Source organism: Zeus faber (genome assembly GCF_960531495.2).
Source record: "Zeus faber genome assembly, chromosome: 21".
NCBI classification, from domain to species: Eukaryota; Metazoa; Chordata; class Actinopteri; order Zeiformes; family Zeidae; genus Zeus; species Zeus faber.
The window spans coordinates 18,367,583-18,390,696 of record NC_137208.1 but is presented as its reverse complement, the minus strand read 5'-3'; the positions used below and the strand labels follow the sequence as shown (position 1 = coordinate 18,390,696).

The window sequence follows — 23,114 nt, the reverse complement described above, 5'->3', positions numbered from 1 at the left end:
CAATTGAATGAGTTTCAGGAGCGGGGAGCTTTATGACATCATCATGCAAAGTTATACAAGTCCAAGCTTCGTCTCCCGGAAGTCATTTTCCCTCCAGCCAATCGCGACAATGACATAAAGACAGACAGCTTGAGCCGGGGCTGCGTCTCAAAGAAACTCGGAAAACTGTAACTCATGTTGCGTTTTACAAAATCCGAGAAACTATAATCGTTCAAAGAGGACATCTTCGCACCGCAGGAAGTACTAAGAACCATTGGAGCAACCGACCCTTTGTTTTGTGTCCACTCTGCATGATCCAGGAACGATCGTAATTCTTAAAACACCGTTCTTCAGGGATATTTCAATGGAAGAAAAGCAACATGCAGTGACGTAAGTGCATGTTGATTGGTCCCGACGTGGGTCCACACAAACTGTAGTAGTAGAGTCTGTAGAGTCAAAAACAGTTCAAAACATATCCTTGCAGCTCCAGAGCAACGGGTCTGAATCGTGTTTTATTTTAGTCCCAAAGGTTAAAAAAGTTGATGAAATGTCTGAGGGACATGCAGGGTTCGATCCGTTTGAATGGAACAGTGTTGTAGGGAGCGTCCACAGAGTCATTTCCTTCCACAGAGACACTGACAAACGCATTCTAATTTTTAGGAAAAGGCAATAACATGCAACAAGCGTATCAGCATGTATTAGTATTTCTGCATGTAACCAGGACTTGGAAAACTCGCATCACATCGTCATTACGTCAGCCGATGCTGCGTTCAAAGGAAGCTCAGAAAATTGTACCTGGTTTTAACAGTGATGCTGATGTACAGACGAACGACAGCACAAACTGATGCTACGTTCCATGGGAACTCGAAAATTTGGAATCGGTGTCGATACGAAGTGATGGTGTGTTTTCAGGGACTCGGAAGACTGTAATTCATATCTAACACGACTAAGCAGGACCCTGTGTATTGCTGCCTGCAGCTATTATTATTATCATCATCATCATCATCATCATCATCATTATTATTATTATTATTAATAATAATAATAATAATAATAATAATAATAGTTTTTTATATATTTTTATTGTTTTATTATTGTTATTATGTTAATGATAATAATAATTGTAATAATATTATTAATGAATATTATAATATGTGGAATTATTAATAATGATGAATATTATTGGTAATTAATAATTTTGTTAACAAGCCTGTCTTGGATATACACCGTGACCACATTTGATGAAACTATATAGTATTTGCTATAATAAACAAAAAAACAAACAGACACATAAACGAAGAAAGAAAGAAATCAAGCTTTGTTTTCCCCTCTTCACAGTTCCCTGGTTTCCCAGAAAGATAAAAGAACTGGACAGATGCAACTTGTTAATAACTAAATTTGATCCGGAAATAGACCAGGCACATCCGGTAGGCATTACCCAAATATATGTATATTTTTTCTTCCTGTCCTAACATACAGTATTTCTACTGTTTTTGCTGTCATACCTTATGTTGTGATGGGGTTTTTCTTTGTTTGTTTGTTTCGACAAAACACTAAATCCTAAATGTATGTCTTTGCAGGGGTTCAGTGATCCGGAATACAGGAAAAGAAGGGCATTCATATCTGAGCTTGGCTTTAACTACAGACAGTAAGCTCCCTACAAATTCTCACTACCGAGCCCCAGCCTGTGTGCCCCAGAATTATTTCTCATGGGTGCATTACTTATTTATGCCACAGGGGGGAGCCATTGCCTCGAGTCGAATACACAGCAGAGGAGGCGTCCACATGGTGAGAATGGCTGTTCTGTAAATGTACAGTCAAATAATAAGCTCTATTGATGGATGTACATGGCAATATGACTTTGCTTTGGCTGTACCTGTTCTATCTGTTCCGCTTTGATTTACTTTGACCCCCCCCCCCCACCACCATATGTACATTAAAGCAGCTCTATTCATAATAAAATTCAAATACTGAACTAAATGCAAATGACATAGGGAAGATAGTTCTCTACCTCACTGAAAGTAGCCATATTGGGTCCAGCATGGGAGGCAATGAGAAGGAAAGGTTTTGTATAGGCCTGGAAAAGAGGAAAAAGTAATGAAGCGACTCCCAATATCGTCAACTTTTCCACGTACGGAGGCATAAACTTCAAAAGTGATATTTTGGCAGCCACATTGGATCCAGCGGTGAATACGACGGGACAGAAAATGTTGGGCATAAAGGTACACAATAACAAAATAACACTCCCCATATAATCAACTTTTCCATTAACGGATGCATAAACCTCGATTGAGTGATATTTTGGCAGCCATATTGGATTCTGGCGACCGTATTGGATTCGCCAATGAATGCAATGAGACAAAAAAATGTTTTTGTAGTGGACCCGGGGTAGGATTGGAGTAATAAAGCATCGGAGGTGTTTTAATTGGAGGCTCTCAAGTATGCAATATCCACTGTGAAAACCTTGACCGAGGGGGTGAGGGGGTAGAGAGGGGGTCTGGGCCCCGTCTTTCAGGTGGAGCTGGGTGGAAGCGCAGCCTATCGATGAAACTATTTAAAGTTTGCGTGCGCGTAGTAATGCAGCCCAGCACTCAACTGTCACAGGAGGTTGGCGCCGCCACCGCCAAGATCCCAATTGCTCCGACTGTTTATGTAAGTCCATGACACGGTTAACGCTGACCTGCCGGAGTTCCCGAGCCTCTGCAGCGGCAGCAGCGGCCGCCGCCGCCGCTTCCCACGCCGGGGCCGGGGCCCGACCCGCTCAGGGTGATGTGAGGTAACCGGTTTCGTCTCCGTGGTAACGGCAGGAAGGAGGTGTACCGGACGCTGCGGAGCATCTACCCCCGCCTGGCCTGCAGGCAGTTCCTCGACGGCCTGCAGCAGCTGGAGAAGGAGTGCGGCTACGGGGAGGACAGCATCCCTCAGCTGCGGGAGGTCTCCGCCTTCCTGAAAGGTGCGAGGGGATCGTAAACTTCGACGTGCGTCGGCGCTTTCGGGACGAGCGCGCTCCTTGAAAAAGGTGCTCGCCCACGCGTCTCACCCCCAGCCCCTTCTTTGTCTGCGCCCAGAAAGGACGGGCTTCCAGCTGCGACCGGTCGCGGGGCTCCTGTCGGCCAGGGACTTCTTGGCCAGCCTGGCCTTCCGGGTGTTCCAGTGTACCCAGTACATCCGCCATGCGTCGGCGCCCATGCACTCTCCCGAACCGTGAGTCACTTTTGCCGGTCAACCTAGCGTGACGTGAATCAAGTCTGGTATGCCTCTTTTTATATTTTATTATTTTTTTTATTTTTTTTAACGTTACGCTGAATTTAATCCGACAGGGATTGCTGTCACGAACTCCTGGGCCATATTCCCATGCTGGCAGATAAGGAGTTTGCCCAGTTCTCCCAGGTAGCGACTAACACTGACTCACACCAGGTTTTTTTGTTTTGTGGGGTTTTTTGGGGGGGGGGGGGGGGGGGGGGATTTGTTCCGTCTCAAACGACTGAGTTGTCCTTGAGTTTGAATTAACCGTACCACTCTGGACTGTTTCAGGAGATCGGTCTGGCCTCGCTCGGAGCATCAGACGAGGACATTGAAAAACTTTCTACGGTAAGAGTGTCAAACAAAACTATTGAGAGAGAGAGAGAGAGAGAGAGATAGAGATATGTGATTCCCTTTAAATCTTATCATAACTGCCATATTATGAACCATTGGTGGTATCATTTAATAGCTGAAGTAAACCTAACCTCTATTGAGATCTTTATCGCAACCTACTGGCAGAGGTGACTGACTGCACGCTGCTTTGATCGGCCTCCTCTCCAAAGTGGAAACATTTTTCTCTTCTTTTCGTCGCCTCGTCTCACCAAACAGTTGTACTGGTTTACCGTGGAGTTTGGACTCTGCAAGCAGAATGGAACAGTGAAGGCTTACGGCGCCGGACTCCTATCCTCCTACGGAGAGCTAATTGTGAGTCATCGACCCCCGCCCCTTTGTTCGCCCCTTTTTCCGGCACGTTCGTGATGCCGAACGTGACACACATGAGAAAAAAAAATAAAAAAAACCCACAAAGGCGCACTGATCTACTAGCAATGGGAAAGGAGTCAATCGCCTATTTTAAGCGGGTGTTCCCGCTTAAAATAAACCCCCTGCATATACACGCTAATTTTGATGGAAAAACAGTGTCAGATGCTAACGTAAAAGTATTTGACCCTCCCCCCTCTGTCTTTCAGTACGCCCTATCCAACAAGCCGGAGTACAGGTCCTTCAACCCCGATGAGACCGCGGTGCAGCCCTACCAGGACCAAAGCTACCAGCCCGTTTACTTTGTGTCCGAGAGCTTTGAGGACGCCAAGGTAAAGCTGAGGTGCGTATGGAAACGTCATCCCGCTTTATGTCCGCGATCTGCTGAGGTGTCTCTGCGCGTACTAAACGTAGCGCCTCTGCCCTCCGTCTGCCCGCTACCTCCCGCAGGAAGTTCTCCATGACCATCAAGCGGCCCTTCTCCGTCCGCTATGACCCGTTCACCTGCAGCATCGAGGTCCTGGATCAGCCCGGGAAGATCCAGAACGCGCTCAGCCAGATGAGGGAGGAACTGAAGATCCTGCAAAGTGCCCTGGAGAGCCTGGGCTGATTTCAAAGACGGCCTTCAGAACACCTTGGAGACCTCCGAATCCTGGTCGGACGGAGGTTTCTCGACAGCGGGTGTAAATACTGTATGTACTGTACGTTTGGGCCTGGTGGTAAATTGGACTTTGTTGGGCACGCGTGGAGAATAACCATCATCGCACAATGCGTGCGTTCTTGTTGCGCACATGAGGACCGAGACAACTGGTGAAGTGAAAAAAAATAAAAGATATATACATATATTTTCAAGATCAAACAAATAAATAATAATAACAACAAATAAATGACTTGAATGAATGGCTCACTTAAACACAGACTGATAGATTTAAAAGCTAGACCAGGAAAATCACTGAGATAAACTTGTCGAGGTGAAGGGAAATTTGTTTTAGTGACGGCAAGACACTGGGGGGGAGGGGGGGGGGGCATTTTTCTTGCCTTTTTCCGTCAGGGAAAAAAAAAAAAAAATGTTTTGGAAGCCGCTCGCGCTTTTCACGTGCTATTAAGCAGAAGCAGGGTGAAGGAGCTAATTGCAAAAGGGTTCGGGGGTTTTGCGTTCCTTCGTCGACAGTCAAGGCGTGGGCCAGAGCTGAGGGCCAACGGGTCAGTGTGGTGGTCCAGGTCACCGGGACCGTGCATCAGGACAGATTAACCGAGGTACTTATGGCACCGAGGCACGTCCAACGCCTTCATCTCCGAGTTGGCATCCCCGGCGCGATGCTACCGTACCAAAAAAATAATAATAATGAAAAGAAAAAAAAAAAGAAAAGACACACGTCAGGCTCCATCTGCAGAACTCATAAAGAACTGGAGCGCGCACGGAGGCTGGTGAAACCTCTGTTCGGCCACCTTGTGTGGGAAGCCGTTCGTTCCGACCCATAATTCCCCCCGCACGGTAAATCAAGCCCGCTCCGACCTTCCAGGGAAACCCAAGCCTCTGTTTGCAGAGTAAATTGTGTTGCACTGTGGAGGGAGGTGAGGAAGGATGGAGAGAAAGAGAGGTGTAGTGGAGGAGGGTGATATACGGCTTGAGACTTTTGTACAAAAGTGCACACGTGTATCCGCGCTCTCCAACCAGAAGTCAAACACTTAATAATTTTCTGGTATCTCGTTCGTACGTGCAGAGCACTCCACAAAAAAAAAAAAAAATATATATATATATATATATATAAATCCACAAATCCCTGTGAAAACAGCCGAATCTGCTGATCGGTAAACAAAAGCGCGTTGCCCTGGCAATGGGGCGACCAGAAAGAGGTTCCAGCTCGATTCTTGCGCCTCAGCACGCTGGCCACAAATCCCAAATGCCGCATCATCTGCCTCCCGACCATAAGCGCTTCCTCGGTGAGTTGATGTCATGGCCGTTCGCCACTGCGGCCCGGGAGAGCCTCTGCTGCGAGCGGGGTCGTCGGGTTCGTGGCGTCCTCAGGGGCCTCGCCGGAGAGCGGCGCCGGTGCATCCCGGGAGACTTCGAGCAGAGATAAGGCGGCGGATTGAAACCCCCGTAGGAACCCACGACGACACCTCGGAATCGCGCCTATGTTCAGTCGGCGGTTTATGGAAGTACTTTCTTTTCGACCGGATGGTCGTACTTCCCCGAGATCGAAATAATTGCTTCATTCTGCATGGGAAAAAAAAAAACCCAAAGAAAACCCCAAAAAACCTTGCACAAAAGAAACCCGTCTCGAGATTAAATCCAAAGTCCGGCCTCGTCTGGATTTAATCTCTTTGTTTCCCCCTCACATCATGCTCCTCATTATTTTTATTTGCTCTCCATTTCTTGGTTGGCAAGCCAGCACAGGAATTAGCTGAAGAGGAAGAGATTAGGAGAAACTGGGGAAGACATTAAGACGGCCTGATCCCGCTTTCATCCGTGGCCGTTTCTTCTTTTCTTTGTTTGGTTTTATTTAATCACACTGCCAACAATCACAGGAGATCTAGCCGTACGAGAAGATGGTCGTTTGGGGGCAGGATCACTTTGGTTTACACAGAGGTCTACGGCGGCTACAAATCGGTTATTTTTCCGAAAAAACAACAACGAAAAACAAAACAAAACAAAACAAAAAAAACATGGCAGATCACACTGCGAAGAGGCCTCAAAATACAAACAAACAGAGATCAGACGGCCGAGGCGTTACGCCCTTTGCGAGGAAAGGTAGAACCTCACCGCCGTGCCGCCCCGCTCGTCGAACACCAGGTGGTGCCCTCGAATCATTGGAGCCTCTGAGGAAGCTGCTGTTGAGCAAGAGAGGTCCATGACTCATGGTTCTGAGAAAGGTCTCGTCTCATTTAGCTAATGCCCGTCCTAGACCCGGTTGGAAAATGTTCAGTTCAGGAAAAAAAATGGTCCCGCCACAGCGCCGTCTCCGCGTCGAGCGCAGCTGCTTCCTGCGGCGACTTGTCCTTGCACCCACCGGCCAGAGCGGGACATCGGTGGCCGGCCCAAGGAATATACACAAGTCAACCAACAATGTCAACAAAACGTCTCCACGTCCCCCATACCTACTCGGGTCGGTGTCGCAGAAACACCTCCCACAACGCGGAAGAGGGTTTCATTACTCACACATGTTAAGGCGTTATAACATTAACATATCGCGGCACACAGGTAAATCCGTCTTCACTCTCCCAGACTTGAAAACACATCTGCGGAAAAACAAACGAGCGATGGGGGCCGTCGGCCGGAACGCCAGGCGATCAACCGTATTAGATGTGTGCCCTCCGCGGCGCACGGAGCAAGCGAAAATCTGCCTTGTAATGGAGACGGGGAGATGGTTTTACTAACACATGGCATTCCGTGACAGCACAACGACTCCTTGTTTTTGGTTTGGGGGTGGTGGTGGGGGGACGCTACAAGGTTCTGGCAAAGGTTTGCCTCAATTTCCACGTTTTGCTCTTACGGGCCGGTGGCGAGGAATTCCCCCCGGGCTGAAACATCTCCTTCCCCGCGGCTGGATCACCTCGGTTTTGACGAAGCCTTCGTCATGTTCGCACGGCCGAGGGTTTCTGGCCTGAAATGACCCACACACACACACACACACACACACACACACACACACACACACACACACACACACACACACACACACACACACACACACACACACACACACACACACACACACACACACACACACACACGCCTCTGAGGCACTTTTCCGCCTGTTCTAAATATCCGACGGTTTTACCCGAGCTGGGTCGGAGCCAGGACGCAGACCACCGCCGCTCGCCGTGCTGCTAGTGAACTTCCTAGGTTTCCACGTACAGTATTAACTGTTCCACAGAGCTATGGCTAGCGACGGGGGGAAATATCTCACAGTTCATTCTGTTGAGGACGAGAGACAGAGAGACAGAACACCTGTGAGGTGATGATCTCGTTGGCCGGCGGAGTAGCTCGCTGGCAACGTTGGCTCTCACATTCCTGTGAAGTACAGCGACTTGACAGAATGCCCGAACCCCGCTACTGATACAGCCATAGACTCCCGTGTTCGCCCCATTCCGACCAGCAGGGGCAGCGAAGCATACACCGGGAACCAGCTTTGAGTGTGTGACGCAAAGAACAGGAGACTGGTTGACGTTCATAGAAAATATTTTACTGAAAATGTTCACAAATAGAAGACACGAGATCCCCGGGTCGGTGAGGGCGACTACATTTCCGTCATCCAAAACAGCAGCTTCCTGTCGCCGCCGATCACGCAGAGCGGGAGCGTCCGGTGCCAGCTCAGACCCGCCCCCACTCGGGCCGACCCGATCATCACGGGCTGCAACGGGAATCGGCGAATCAGGAGTCACGCAAGCGGAAACAGAACTTTGACTTGATCCGAATCCATATTGCTCCACTGAAGAAAAACTCACCTGTGGGTGGCCGAGATGGTGGATGAGCAACTGACTGTTGACCTTTCCCGGGCATCCGGTCGTGGCAAAGAGGTTTTCATTGGCCCGAGACCACCTGAGGTGAACAACGACGGCCATTAACAGAGGCGTAGTCATTTATGTAATTAACAATGTGTGGCACAAGTCACGTCAATAAGCATTATATGTACTGATTTCTCACTTGAAGAGCCGTGCTTTGTCGATGTGGGCCGGTCTTTTCTCTTGTGGGTAACTGCGGCGGAGGAAAAACAACCTTTAAAACGCGTTTCCTCCCAAGGCGCAGTGCGAAAAAACAAATCCGTGCCGCCTCCTTTCCAAGTTACCTGGAGCGCGTTACGTCCCAAATGAGCCAGTCGCTACCGGCCACTGCACCGACTTTGATGGTGTTGGCGAGGCACCAGTCGGCGGACATGAGCGGCGACTGTCCGCAGTCCAGCGATAGAATGGCCTGCTGGGTAACCAGGTCATAGAAGCGAATGGTCCCCTTCTTTTCTGCCACCATCAACTAGAAACACAAGGTTTGTTTCGGCATTAATGCCATGTGGCCAGCTTCCCCTAGAAGGCCTGATTAATTGCAACGGTGAGATCAGGAAATTTAGTCCATCTGCGGTGCTGTCAGTCACTGCATCGATTGCGACGTTCAAGCGTTGTTTGAAGGCATCCCTTAAAGATTCTGTCCCACTATACAGTATGAGCCCATATCCTGAAAACCCAAATGCAACCGGGATACGGCAAAATTACCATGGACGCTCCGGAACGCCTCTTACCTTGAAGACCTCCTCTGGATGCCAGCCCACACTGACGCCTGGCGAACGCAGCCTTAACGTGATGGTCGCGTTCCCGTCCAGGTCCCAAACTCTGCGGAAGATATTTGAGTACAACATATAATATTGTTTAGCTCACGCAAATATGGCTATACAAATGCTATACATAATGTACAATCAAAACCATTCTAGCATGAGCTTTTTAGGAGAGCTCACATTGGCTCATGAATACAATACACAATATTGAAGGGACCCCCAAAAGTTGCCAAATGATGTTTTGAGCAGAGCTCCCCCACCACAATTCACACCACGGGTGCCGAGATCATTTTTACGGTGGTAAAAGTGCAAAGCTTCCGATGAAAACTCATTCTTTTTGAAGCATCTCAAGGTAATCGAAAAATGTTGACGATCCGTTTTTTTTTTTTCCACGGGTGGTTAGGTGAAACATTTTGAGATTTACCGTTAATCCAAAATTCAAATAAGTCACTACAAAATGAAATAGTGGAGTCCAATAGAATAGTGGGTGCTGCAGGGCAGAGGGGTCATTTGAGGATATTAACATTTACATTTAGTCATTTAGCAGACGCTTTTATCCAAAGCGACTTACAAGGGAGAATAACATTCAAGCTACATTGCGACAGAGATTAGTGTAACAACAACATTTGTATAACAATAAATACTGCAAGGTGGTGCTAAGTGATTGTAGGTTAGGACAGGAGGTGCTCACTGAAGAGCTGGGTCTTCAAGTGCTTCTTAAAAACAGAGAGGGAGGTCCCTGCTCTGGTCATTTTTGGCAGCTCGTTCCAACAACGTGGAACTACAAATGAGAACAGCCTGGATTGCCGTTGCTGTATGGCCGGCAGAGCCAGGCGACGCTCATTTGACGAGCGCAGCATCCGGGGGGCAACATGTGCTCTTACAAGATCATTTAAGTAGGCGGGAGCGTTCCCAGCAATCACTCTGTAGGCCAGCATAAGAGACTTGAACTTGATGCGGGCGGCTACAGGTAACCAGTGGAGCTCGATGAGCAGCGGAGTGACATGTGCCCTCTTTGGCTGGTTGAACACCAGTCGCGCCGCCACGCCAATATGCCATTATGCCAATATGGTTCAATGCTCATGTGCTGCTTTTTGTTAAAGTGCCTGTAAAATGAATTTAGTGATAACTCAGGATAACTGTTTGTGAAAACATGTGACTGACACAAGACTGAACGACGTAGTACTGAATTGTGGCGTTAAGACCACTGCTTCTCTGTCCATTAACTGTTTCTCACGACTTTTGTGGTTCAGATTTTTTCGGGGTGGGCCTAAATCAGGGACGCGTGACGCAACGCGTTGCGGCATAGCAGGGCCAATCCCCTTACAATATATAAACACCCGGTCCGAATCGGAGCGTCAGCGGTGAGATAAGTTAAGTGAACAGCCCGGATCTCAGCTCTGCTGGGGCCCCCCGCCCTGACCTGGCCGGCGGGCGGCACCAGCGAGCGCGGCGTCCCGAAGCCAGACAGCGGCACTTTGAGGTGAGCAACCAAAGAACATGGAGTTTACGCCGATGTCAACTTTTAACGCGACCGAGAGTGGTTTCAGCGTTTTCAGCGGACACGCCCCAAGTGTCTCGGAACAGAGGAAACTGCCTCTTTTTCCACCATTTTGAAACCTCATCTTATATACTTTGCGATTTTTTTTTTTTTTTTTTTTTAAATCATTCAAATTTGACTTGGGTGGTTAATAACACATATTTCTGTGGTGTGACAAACTCAGAACACATTTATTTTAGCTTTACAGGGACTTTAAGGATACCTTGGAGAAAGGACGCGATATGAGTGTTTTTGTCGCCGATACAGTTTAAGCTCAGAGGTTTAGCTGAGGCTTAGCATTAGTGGGTTTTCATACTAGAATGATAGATGACTCATTCACTTTTAGGAACATGAAAAGGTGCCCCTTTTAATAGTCTGCCCATATGTTTGGAGAACAGACTCATGCTGGACACTGGACAGAATACCTGGAGCCGGGCATCTCAACCTCACCTGCGCGCTCCATTACCATGACAGGAAAAGGTTTGCTGTGGGCATGTACTAATGTTTATTTCTATGCAGAACATATGCAATGAAAGAAACCTCAGTGGAGAAGAGCAGCTGCGAAAAGCCCAAAAAGTGCATCTCAGTTCATAGAAACCGAGTTCTGGAGGCAGATCTTAATGGAAAGCGAAAGCCTCGGTATTCCAACTGTCTTATTTAGGGCCATAGTGGAATAAAATGTATTTTCTATTCAGACATCTTCCCAAAACAAAAAAGGAAATGATGCCAGACATTACTCCACAATATGACCTACAATAGTGAAAGCAGCCGAGAAAGCGGTACGCAAACATGCGCACATATGTAATAAATCACATTTATGTAGAGAACCACAGGTCCTAAGACCAAGAACCATGGTTAACCACATCTGAACTTTAATACTCAGAGACACACAACCCCGACAACCCCCGAAAGAGGAGGCGAGGTCGGCGCGGGGGCACTGACTCATGAGGTCAGGCAGGATAAAACGAAAAGCAAAAAAAAAAAAAAAAAAAGAAAATGCTCAGGAGCTTCGGAGTACCTCCAAAAGCCGACAAGACGTCAAGTCGGTGCTGTCGAAGGGACCGGCGTCCCCAGGGGAACGACGCTACGCCCCGTCTCAGACGGAGAGAGAGAGAGAGAGAGAGAGAGAGAGAGAGAGAGCGCGCGCCTCGGTCAACGGTTTACTGCTTTGTCTCCCTCCGTGGGAGACGGGTTCCCTGTCAGACTCAAAAGTAAAACCTGTCAAGCTCTCCCTCTGGCCCGCTTCCCTTCGCCCCGTACACAAGTGCGGATCGCGCCAGGCCTCCCTTTCGTGGAGGAAGAGCGAGAATACTCTCAGACCACACCGGGAAAACAACGGCTGAAAAACCCGCTTTCTCTCAGACCACTGGCCAAGCGAGAGCTCAATTGCACGCTACAGCGCCGCGGGCCAAATTGTGGTCAACCACGGTGCCCTTCAAATGGAGAGCGGCGGCTCCCCAGCAAAACATAACCTCTGCCGAGCGAGGTGAAAGGCGGGGAGGCGCGGAAAAAGCGCCGGCGACGGACCTTGACACGGCGCAGCGGAATTGCGCAACGCCGCGTCGAGCAACAACACGCCGCTTCCAGGTACAACAGAGTTAAAAGGGGGAGAGAAGGCATTCAGTGTCGTCGGAGTGAGAAAACAGCAGGGGGTGGGGTTGGGGTGGGGGTGACCGCGGCGTTACGGCTCGTCGGCATTTGTAACCCGAACGGCAAGGGGGGGTGGGGGGGTGGTGGGGGATTGTGCCGCCCCACAATCTGATTTATTGTGTTGAGGCAGAGTCAATAATTGCAGGGCCTCTCCCGAGGAAAAGAACTGAAAGAGTCGAATAACAAAGCCCGCTCCAGGGCCTCACGGTGCTGGGGCCGAGGCCGCGTGTGTGTGTATGCGTGCGTGCGACCCCACGGTTTCGACTCGCCCATCTAAACCAGACCGGTATAAGGCATAACGCCTTCTCTAGAGAAGGACGTCTTCGGCTTCAGATTCCGTCGACTGCTGAAGTAGTCGGCGGCAATGGCCGTCGCTTGCAGACAGCGGCCATCCTTCAAGGACTATGCAACCGTTTATTTCCGCTGCTGACCGATTAGAATCGTCATAACCCCACGTAATCCGTTATCCTAGGAAACCTGAAAGGGTCATAATTGAGAGAAAAAAATAAATAATTAAAAAAAAAAAAGGGATGTTGAGGTCGCGTGCAGCAAAAACATCACCGGACACTTAGTGTCTTCTCCGGTGATGCTCTGCCACCACCTTCAGTTCTCACTTGTTTCGGGGGCCTTTGTCACCCCGGGTCCAACGTCGATAGCGGATTGAGGTTGCCTGATTCACTCTGCCAGTCAAGAACATCCCGCTTTCTACCTTCGAGAACTCGTTGCATACCAGTGCATAAGGTCCGACGCAGCAGCAGAGCCCACGTAGAACTACCCAGCAATCATTTCATCATAACATACAGAAAACCCGCCATGTAAAGGAGTGAAGGGAGCGGCCGTGCGAGCCGTGAGCACTTTCTCACAGTGTTTCCGAGCAGCAGGTCCGCTCTTCCCTCCGGCCTGAAGGGCCTCCCGATGGTGTGGGCCCGTCTGGAAGGGCCTCGCTCATGTTAACCTGATCTTTCCCTGTTGTGCTGCGTCCATCTTCCTCCCGCTTCCCATATTTTCTCAACACGACAAAATTTAAATCTTTCAGCAGATGGACGGCAGGGCTGTTTTCTCTGGCCGGCTGGCCGGCGGCGGGAAGGAGGGAGGAGCGGAGGGGGAGAGCGAAAGAGAGAAAGAGAAAGAGAGACAGAGCGAGAGAGAGAGAGAGAGAGAGAGAGAGTGGAAGAGACGAGCCCTGTCGCGGTTGTTTGCCGGGGACCGCTCGCTAATGCCATGTCGTCACCGTCTGGTGACGTGCTTTATCGGCTGTTGGATCTCACGGGACAAGATGAATAACATAAAAAGGGAGGGCTCAGCGATGCTAAGCGGTGGTTTGTGATGTCATAAGAGACCCGGCCCACCCTCATAGCGAAGGCGGGCCCAAGGTGACCCCGGCTACTGACGTAGGTTTTCCCCTCTTCTCAGCTACTGTTTACAAAAAGGAACATTTGGGGACCTTGCTAAGAGCCCCCTGCCGCCCCCGGCGGCTAATTGGATTTCCATATTTAACCAATTAGCTTGGGAAAGCTGCAAAGCTTTTTCGGGTGCTTGCGTACGGTCGCATGTTGTGCTTCAGCGTCGGGTTTCACTGTGGAAACCCAGTCGGAACTTTCTGCACCATTAACAGAAAACAGACCTTAGAATCAGAAGCGAGGAACACACACACACACACACACACACACACACACACACACACACACACACACACACACACACACACACACACACACACACACACACACACACACACACACACACGGCGCTGAAAAGGCTCTGACCTGCAAGTGTGGTCATCGCTGACGGAAGCGATCTGTTTCCCCTCCGTCGGCTCGAACACCAGTTGATTAATGTAGCTGGTGTGGCCCTCCATCACCTGGACGGGGGCACGAAACAACGACTTAGAAGACTCTGTGAGTGAGGGCGTCGCGGCTGCAGCTCTTCCCCAAGTTCAGAGTGCCCGAATGTTGACGCCGAGCCGAGGCGAGAAGCCTGAAAGGTAGATGGCCTACCTTGACTTCGTGCCGGTGCTGAAGGTCGGACGTCAGCAGACGCAGCTTGCTGTCGGCGCCGGCCGTGCAAAACCTGGGAGAGGGAGAGGCCCCGAGATGAAAGGACATACTTATGTATCAAAACAAAAAAACAAAGCAGGGGACCACGAATGAGAGATCGGAGCCAGACTTGATCGCCTCCGTGACAGATGATTTCGGCGAGGGACCGACACCTGCGGCAGCGTGTGCGGTAGAAACCCCGGAGACGGAGGAGTAGAGACGCCCGCCAGGGAGACTCTAATTGGGCGCTAGGATAAACACGAGGGGGGGAAAAAAAACAAGATCCCTCACGCCATTTACGTATTGGTCGGCGCGAAGCCCGCGCAGAGGACTTTCCCCCCTCTAATCAGCCCTGGTATACACCAGCGCCGGCAATTATTCACACAATTACACTAACTCACTTATGACAAGAAAAACACACACATATCAGCAGGATAAACAGCCGGAGGTTCACACGTTTCTACGTCGCAGGGAACAGATGGATTTGGCATGAGGTCACTATAAACAACCCTAACGTGTACCGGGGTATTACCGCTACGGTAGATTGGATTATATCAGGATGGGCTCCTGGGTAAGGCGTGGATCACATTCGGACCCTTTTATCGACTCCCCTCTTCTGGGCCGATCCCTTAATGTTCAATAATCCTAAAAAGTAAAATAATTCCGGGTGATTGCTTTAATAACAAGCGGTGGTTCCCAAAATGAAGACATCGAGATCAAGAGAGTCGACTACAAAGGAACGTCTCTTACTGACGACGATGTTATTATCTGTGGAGGTGGTTCTCAACCGGTGGCCCCCCGAGCCAAAAACGGGTCGCAGGTGTAAACCTCCACAAAGGCTCCTGTACTACACCGAATGACTCACGTGCGCACTTTTATTCTCAGAGACTTTCGTAATTTCCGCGACACATCATGGATTTCCCACAGGTCACACCACCATACAGCTGTAAGAGGGGTCAAATGTAATCAAATCTTATCAGTCGATTGCTACGGCCAAGCTTTCGAATCATTCACATCTTTAAGATGAGGCTCGGGTTGTGACTCTATAGCGTATGAAGGTGAACCGCTCCAACAGGTTTTTCCATTGAAATACTAAAAAGGTGCAATAATTGATGTGTCCACTTTGACAACACTCATATGGTATCAGATAATTACTTTAGTCCTTATTCACTTGCAAAGAGACTCCCAATCTAGTGTTATAACAGGTATTTTCCCCTGAGTCTTACAACGGCCCCTGCTTTGCATAAGAGTCTTATCGGACAAAGAAATCAGATTGGATTACGATTTGGCATTTTTGATTTGTTTTGATCAGTTTAGGAGTAGTGATGCAAATGACTTAGGGAGTCGGGAGTCAACTGCAGCAAAGAGTTGTTTGTTTGCAACTCGGTTACTGGAGCCAGAGACACCGGCATTCACTCAACTCTCGATTCCGTAACAAAAAGCTGGGAGAGCCGTGAGTCACGCGCGCGCTCGTTGCACTTTAAGCGGCCCAGCTACATACCCAACAAGCTCCATAATTTAGATTCCGAGAAAAGAGCTCCTCCTGGCCGAACTGTACATGTAACTTGAAAAAGTTGTCTTAGAAAAGCAAAATGCAACACATAAACAAACTGAAAGTTATTTATCGGCAGTTTTCCACAAAAAATGTTGAGGTCTGTGCTTTGGAAACGAGCAGCAGGCCATCGAGTCTAGCTGTATGAGGCCTCTATCAAACCAACGTTGGAAAGTGGTGACGCAGGAGGCCCGTGGGAGAGACTCCCAGCTCACATTGGCTCCATCGAAAAAAGGCTGACGACTGGGCATCAGGCACTGGTAGAAACATGGCAGCCTCCCCGCGCTGGCTCTCCGTCCCTCCCACTACTTGGAGCCGTCGCAATTATCACGTGGGTCGCAATCATTCGGCGGAATCGTTAAGATTCCCCAATCACATGCTGCCGTCCAAATGTCAAGAGAGTCTGAAGCAATTCCATAACAAACAGGATGTTAATGAGGTGTGTTTTCCTCATTTGGGTTGAGGCAAATGAACTGGTTATCTGAACACGGGATTTCAAAGTCCGGGGGAAAAAAAAGCTCAGCTTAGCTCGGCTGTGTAGACCGTACTGCTGCGGGGCAGGTTCTTTGGTGTCGGCTTATGAGACCGTATTCATTGCTTGAGGAAGCAAGAGGATGTCAGAGAGGTGCCGATAGGCCGCTTCTGATGCCTGAACAAAACTGATTGTGCTTTCCTTCGCTGCTTCATTTTCAGTACGTTTGAACTCGGTTTAGAATCCGTTTCGCAAGGCAATCGCACCAAAGCAAAATCTCACGATCATGACAGCCCCACCACTGCTCTGGTTTCCTCTCCGGCCCCGTCCCTAGGCCCCCGTTTTCAGGCATGCCTGTGAGAACACTGCACTTTTCCTGGAAGGCACGGCTATGTGCAAAACGATGGGAGGGATGGAACCTGAGCGGGCAGCCATCAGCACAATAACACGCGCGCACGTCACAGGGCCGCCCCCGGGGGCCTGCGGAGCTGACCACAGAAGGCCAAGAATCATCGTTGCCTTTCTCTTCCAATTACAAGCAAGCTGAAACACCTCCAGTGGAACCGCAAGCTTCCCATCTACCGTTCCAATTAGGAGGAAACTCTTTTTCGCTTTCTAACAACCTACATTTGGGCGAACGCCCCCTCCCGCCCCTTCCAGGGCCACCTGAAATAACTTGGCTCACATCTTGGCAGCTGCAGTGTGACAGTAGACGATGACTCGACTCCACAACGTTTGCTACGCAGCTCTTACTGCAACTGCTTCTTGTTTAGGCCTGGGACAAGAATGCTTTCAAATGATGATTGTTGTTTTTAAAAGTGCATAGAGGTCACATGTGTCACAAAAATGTCCTTGTATGGTTATCTTTGCCAACATTTCAGGACAATCTATGACATGACAAACAACTTAAAAGGGACCTATTATGCTAATTTTTACATACTAATATTGGTCTCTGAGGTCTCCAAAAGATGTTTTTCAAGTTTTGTTGCTGAAAATACCACTCAAATTATGCTTTCGAGCCATTGTGACATGCCTCTAAACCCAGACTGTGCCAAAATGGGCTGTTTGAGTGTGTGTAGCTTTAATTATGAATGTGCAGCCAAGCCCCTCATTCTGAGCCAATTAGGTGTGAGAACAAGTTCCGGGTTCTGGGAGCCAATGGCTCATGAGCTTTACTCCGGGGCTCCGTTTTATTTACTCTGTAAACTTTCACTGATTTCACCTTATCAGTCCACTAAAATCTGTGTCTGAACAAATATCAGGCGAGAAATAAGAAATCCAGTTGCTGAATCTTCACTCATATTAGATCGACTAATTGAAAAGGGGGATTTTTTTTGTTTAATGTAAACGTATTTACATACATAGGTTTTGTTTGGAGAAACGCACAGTGGGTCCGATGGAGCAGAGGACCATATAAAGAAATCTGGGAGTAGAAAAAAATAAATCTTTGAAAAGCGAGTGTTCAGAGCGGTCGGAAGCCTGAGCGTTTTGCTCAAAATGAGGTCAAAATAACTGTAACAGGGGTTAACATAAAAACAACTGGACACACCAAACGGATGAAACAAATGAAACAAAACAGACACAAAAATGATTCACTCTAAACATTATAAAACATAGGGATTAAATAACACAAGTGCACATCTCTAACCCTAACCCTAAAATATGTATGTTATATGAAACAAAACCTGTGTGTCATTATTTTGTGTTTTAACTTTGTCTGTGTATTATGAATGTAGTGTGTAAAAAGATTAATTTGAACAAACATAAGGAAAATATAAAGCCGGTTAAAACAAACTGTGTGTGTGGGCGTGGGAGTGTCCATCACATGACCTTATCGGTAGCTATTATGTGACAATACCACACAAAATACAGCTAAATAATAGTACATAAGTAGTAAGTACCTGATTGTGGGTATCCTGTCTAGCCGGGATTCAGGGCTCCAAGCGAGGGTATCGATGCGCAGGTCATGATGGAAAGCCCGAAGCACTGTGAATTCAACTCCCTCTATCTCCAAATCCTCTTCCTGTGAGAACAATGGTTGGCATTTATATAGGATGAGACATAATGGGCATCAGACAGACAGGGTGTCTGGTTTTGGGGTGTATCTTTCACCTGGAAGAGACAGGTGCCCACCACCACATACTGGTTTCCCCCGTAGGCGAGCAGGGAGGCGGGTGTTCCGCTGTGGAAAGGGCTGAACTCCACCACGTGCACGTAGTCTTCGCATGCCACCGTGTAGCTGGCACCGCGGCTGGGCTCCTCCTGCATTCTTTGGCCTGGTGAAGTCTGCTTTTAGTCTCAGGTGATCCGATCTACTGCCTTCAGCAGGGCAAGGAAGGACGCCAGGAGTGGTTATTGAGATAAGATAAAACCTTATTAATCCCCGTGGGGAAATTCAGGTGTTACAGCAGCAGAATACAGTGCAGGCCAGGAAAGTGATAAGAAATAAGATCGAGATAAAAATAAGAGTAACATATGTACACATGCATCCACAGAGTTAATGGAGTATCACTATGCTAAAAGAAAGTTGAGAAAATATATAAAACAGCAAAAAAGTTGCCATCATGATTTTTTCTTTTTATTTAAACCTTTTCTGTCAGCATGCTGGGCATACAGCACAGAATATTTGTATGCTATTGCATCTAGGACAGAGTTAGTCTGCACACGGAGTTCAGCTTCTAAACCTGCAATGCAACTCTGCTGCAATTACTCTATCCTGTGGACGACCTGAACTATTATACCATGTTTGGGTCTATAAACAACTACTCCAAGAGGGGGTGAATCACCACTGGTGAGAAAAATTAAACATAAAACCAAACAACAACATTTACATGGAAAAACAAACATTGGACGACAACATGTATCGAAAGAAACTTAAGGGTTAATTAGGTCCAGGAAAACTGGAAGAGCAATTGGGCACGTGGCCTCTTCCTGTCATAGTTATGGCAGTAAATGAGGGTGAAAAGGAAAGGGGTGCACCCAGGAGGGTGTTCAGGGGTGTGCTCAAAGCACATGCGGGTGGCGTGTTCGCTGCTGTGATGAGACCGCCTATATTGTGTGTGTGTGTGTGTGTGTGTGTGTGTGTGTGTGTGTGTGTGTGTGTGTGTGTGTGTGTGTGTGTGTGTGTGTGTGTGTGTGTGTGTGTGTGTGTGTGTGTGTGTGTGTGTGTGTGTGTGTGTGAGGTGTCTACCGGTGAGTGTACAGGACTTATCCCAATTGGTTCTGGTGTATAAGGTTCTGGGGCCCTATCCAATCAATGGATAGGGCCCCAAAGCCACCAGAGTCCCGCAACCGCATAGACACCAACGGCTGCAGAAAAGCCCCGAGTACCCTGCCCTGCAGCCACAGAAGACCCCCTGGCCCCCAGAGAAGCCAGAAGCCCGCGGAGCAACCCCCAACGCCTGGCCCAGAGGAGCATAACCCAAGGAGCACGAGGAGACCCCGCAACCCCCGAGGCGCACACATACAACCCACCCCCATGTGCAGGCACAAGACGCAGCCGCAGGCACAGAACCCGGGCTGCGGGCGCTGGGCACGGACCCCCAGCCCGAAGCCAGGTCCCGACCGGACAGACCGACAACCCGCCAAAAACATTCGCCCAGCAGTTGAGCGGGCAGGACCCCCATGCCCCGCCCCACCAGGCCCACCCCGAGCGCCCATCCACGTAGCCGAGTGTGCTCAGCGCAGGGCAACCGGATGTTAGCCCCCCCGGCCGACACCAGTAGGTCGCCAGATACATGGGTCCTCCATCACCCCGGCACCGGCGGCAGAGAAGCCACGCAGCGAGAGCAAAGGCCGACAGCTACAAGCAAGTCGAACCCGAATCACTTGCACCCCTCCTGCCCCAAAGACCCTGGTCTGGTGGAGTGTTGTTCAGAGTAGGATTTGTGTGTGAGTGTATGTGTTCTCGGCTAATATGAGTGGAATAAAAATTTTGGGACGGACGAGGAGCGCGATGGGCAAGTTCGCAGCCACCCACCACATCCCTACATCTCTACATACATACATACATAATTAAATAAATGAATTGGCCACCCCCTAAAATCAACACTGTTAAAAACACCAACAAGCTCCCCTTCAGAAATAGACATACATTTCAGACCAATCGTATGTATCTTTATACTACTTTTTTCCCCCAAATAACATTGATGACTCTAAACATTCATATGCTATAGATGTCAGATCATTTCCATCATTGATGAACACCGACAAAGAAGATTATATCGTTTTTTAAACAGTATGTTGCAGTAAAAATCATCTGCTCTAGTTGTGCACGCTCCCACGAGGTGCATGCAATTCTTATGGTTCATGCAGAATTCGGCATAACACCTGCCACAATCGAGTCCACTGTGTCCACTGCGAGGTCGGGGCAGAGGGACACTGTTTTTTTTTTACGTAGATTTAATGTTTTCAAATAAATTGTGTATAAAAAAAAAATACATGTTCAGTTTAAATTAAGCATCTTAACTTTGTCGGTTGTTGTTAACGTTTTAAACATGTTTTTAAGTATGACAGTTACCGGTTCTTCATTGGCTCATGTGTTCGACCAATCACCTGGGACTTACGTCTGGACCAATCACTGTGTACTTATGTCACTGAAGGTTCCTCTTGGGTCGTTCAGTCCCTGGCCTGGGGTAGGGGCCAAAAATGTCCCTGGGGCTGGCCCCCTATTAATAATAATAATAATAATAATAATAATAATAATAATAAATATAGCTGCAGGCAGCAACACGCGGGTCCAGTTTCGTCGGGTTAGGTACGTATTCATTTTCTGGGTTCTGTGAAACTTCCCACTAGTTACAATTTTCCGAGTTTACATTGAACGCCACAGATTTTTTCCCACGAGTGGTTTTGTGAGATTTGTTTGGTCTTTTCTTTGACACGAGTGTGACTAACCTCTAAGAATGGATGTTCTGACCACTCCTTCTTTACTGACTTGCGATGCGACTTGGTCGGGTCGCACTGAGGAAAACCTGTCGTGATAAAAGGTCGCTCCGGGTCCGCCGTGTCCACTGCGAGCTTTGAGCAGAGGGACGCTGTTTTAGATCAGATTAGATTCAATTAATTTGCATTGCACAGAGATAAATTGTGTATAAATAAAGACAGGTTTACTTTAAATTAAGTATCTAGTGTTTTTTCCAATCACCATGGGCTTACGTCTGGACCAATCACTGTACACTTTGACTCCTAACTTGTATGTTCCGACTGGCTCGAATGCCGCAAAATAAGGAGGGACACGGCATCTGGTTAGAGGCCAACAGAATGCCTTTATTTACAGGAAGGGCAAAAGAGTTAAAATATCAAACGAAAAGCCCTGCCGATGTAAAGCAAGTAAGGCTGTACACACACACACACACACACACACACACACACACACACACACACACTCTTTATATACTATATACACTATAAATACTTTATACACGATGTACTGTATACACTGTATATAGTATATATACACTACATACACTATATACTGTATACACATCTCATCACCATTCTCAGTCTCGTTCCTGCAGTCTGTCAGTATTCACTACACTAGTGTTCGCAACTGGCACGCCCCCCTTACCGTGAAATAACACGGATCCTCACTTATTGACCAATTCGCTTATCGCCCTGGTCCTAGGAACAGAACTTGGCCGTTAAGTGAGTGAGTACCTGTATAACTAATTTGATGATGATGTCACAAAGCGTCCTACTCAACAAACTAAACTCACTTCCCCACCCAACCGGAGGTTTCATAACCATGGCGTGTGGGCAATGCACGAACGTTCTGATACTTCTGGTTACATTCCATCGGTTTTTCACTAATTCCCGCCCCAAATGTAGCTCAATGTGGATCAGACTTGAACCATGACATGTCTGTGACGTCCTGGTTCTAACGAGACCTCAACCGTGTCTGTGGGTCTAGCGGTTGTCATGTTCCAGACACTTTTACCCCGAAATGCCAAGGAGAATTATAATAGAAATCCGAACAATAGGGGTCCAGCCCGCAGCATTATACAAAATGCTGTTTAAATTGGGTGATCAAATATCCATAATAAACATTATTACCCTTTTAATTATCATTATTATTATTATTGTTATATTTCCTAGCAGCCCCTGATGTCATTTGTCATTCGAAGCTGCTCCGACGACGCTGTATGAAATACAAAACACCATAAAACTCCGGAACTCGCTTGGAAAGATCTTTGCGGTTTCCGATGACATTTGTACGAATAAGGACATTTATATGTTATTTGGAGCGTCCAAGACACTGTCCACAGGAACAATCTACATTGTGACCAAGCATTTGATTGATCGAAAGACGTCAAATGCGTCGCTCGTATGTTCCTGCAGTTTCGTGGTCATGCAACGCGAACCGCAAACACATTAGTAATTCACGTGGCACTTTTGTTTTATATTATTATATCTACTATGCATAGGGAATACGCCTCCGACTGTTGCGTTTCGAAGCACAACTTAAATCACAATAACGATAATTAAAAAAAAATCCATTTACCGGCAATGTGCGCGTCTCATATAGTTACACTTTTTTCCGGGTAGGAAGTGGAGCGTCCCATTCACGGGCAGTGCAGGGGGGGTACGTAGATCTCTATAAGTAAAACATATA

At 48.1% G+C, this 23,114-nt stretch overlaps 2 protein-coding genes across 2 annotated transcripts in view; one reads left to right on the top strand and one right to left on the bottom strand.

Moving 5' to 3' along the window:
• The window catches only part of th2 (tyrosine hydroxylase 2), a gene marked incomplete at its 3' end in the record, with an annotated part of 5,182 nt that extends 591 nt beyond the window's left edge, over positions 1–4,591 (top strand). The window contains exons 2-11 of the mRNA XM_080022815.1: positions 1,318–1,406; positions 1,560–1,627; positions 1,717–1,767; positions 2,787–2,932; positions 3,048–3,183; positions 3,300–3,369; positions 3,514–3,570; positions 3,832–3,927; positions 4,191–4,324; positions 4,432–4,591. Of these exons, the coding sequence (XP_079878941.1) occupies positions 1,318–1,406; positions 1,560–1,627; positions 1,717–1,767; positions 2,787–2,932; positions 3,048–3,183; positions 3,300–3,369; positions 3,514–3,570; positions 3,832–3,927; positions 4,191–4,324; positions 4,432–4,591 (1,007 nt within the window). The remainder of the gene's footprint in view (positions 1–1,317; positions 1,407–1,559; positions 1,628–1,716; positions 1,768–2,786; positions 2,933–3,047; positions 3,184–3,299; positions 3,370–3,513; positions 3,571–3,831; positions 3,928–4,190; positions 4,325–4,431) is intronic.
• A 3,596-nt stretch (positions 4,592–8,187) lies between these two features.
• nup37 (nucleoporin 37) lies at positions 8,188–23,016 on the bottom strand. The gene is made up of 10 exons (XM_080022735.1): positions 23,004–23,016; positions 18,614–18,820; positions 18,403–18,524; positions 14,439–14,511; positions 14,208–14,302; positions 9,219–9,309; positions 8,775–8,956; positions 8,633–8,683; positions 8,434–8,527; positions 8,188–8,339 (listed from the first exon to the last, which is right to left on the bottom strand). Exons 2-10 carry the CDS (start codon positions 18,767–18,769, stop codon positions 8,226–8,228), a joined length of 978 nt encoding a protein of 325 aa, XP_079878861.1. The 5' UTR covers positions 18,770–18,820; positions 23,004–23,016; the 3' UTR covers positions 8,188–8,225.
• Between the last annotated feature and the right edge of the window lie 98 nt (positions 23,017–23,114).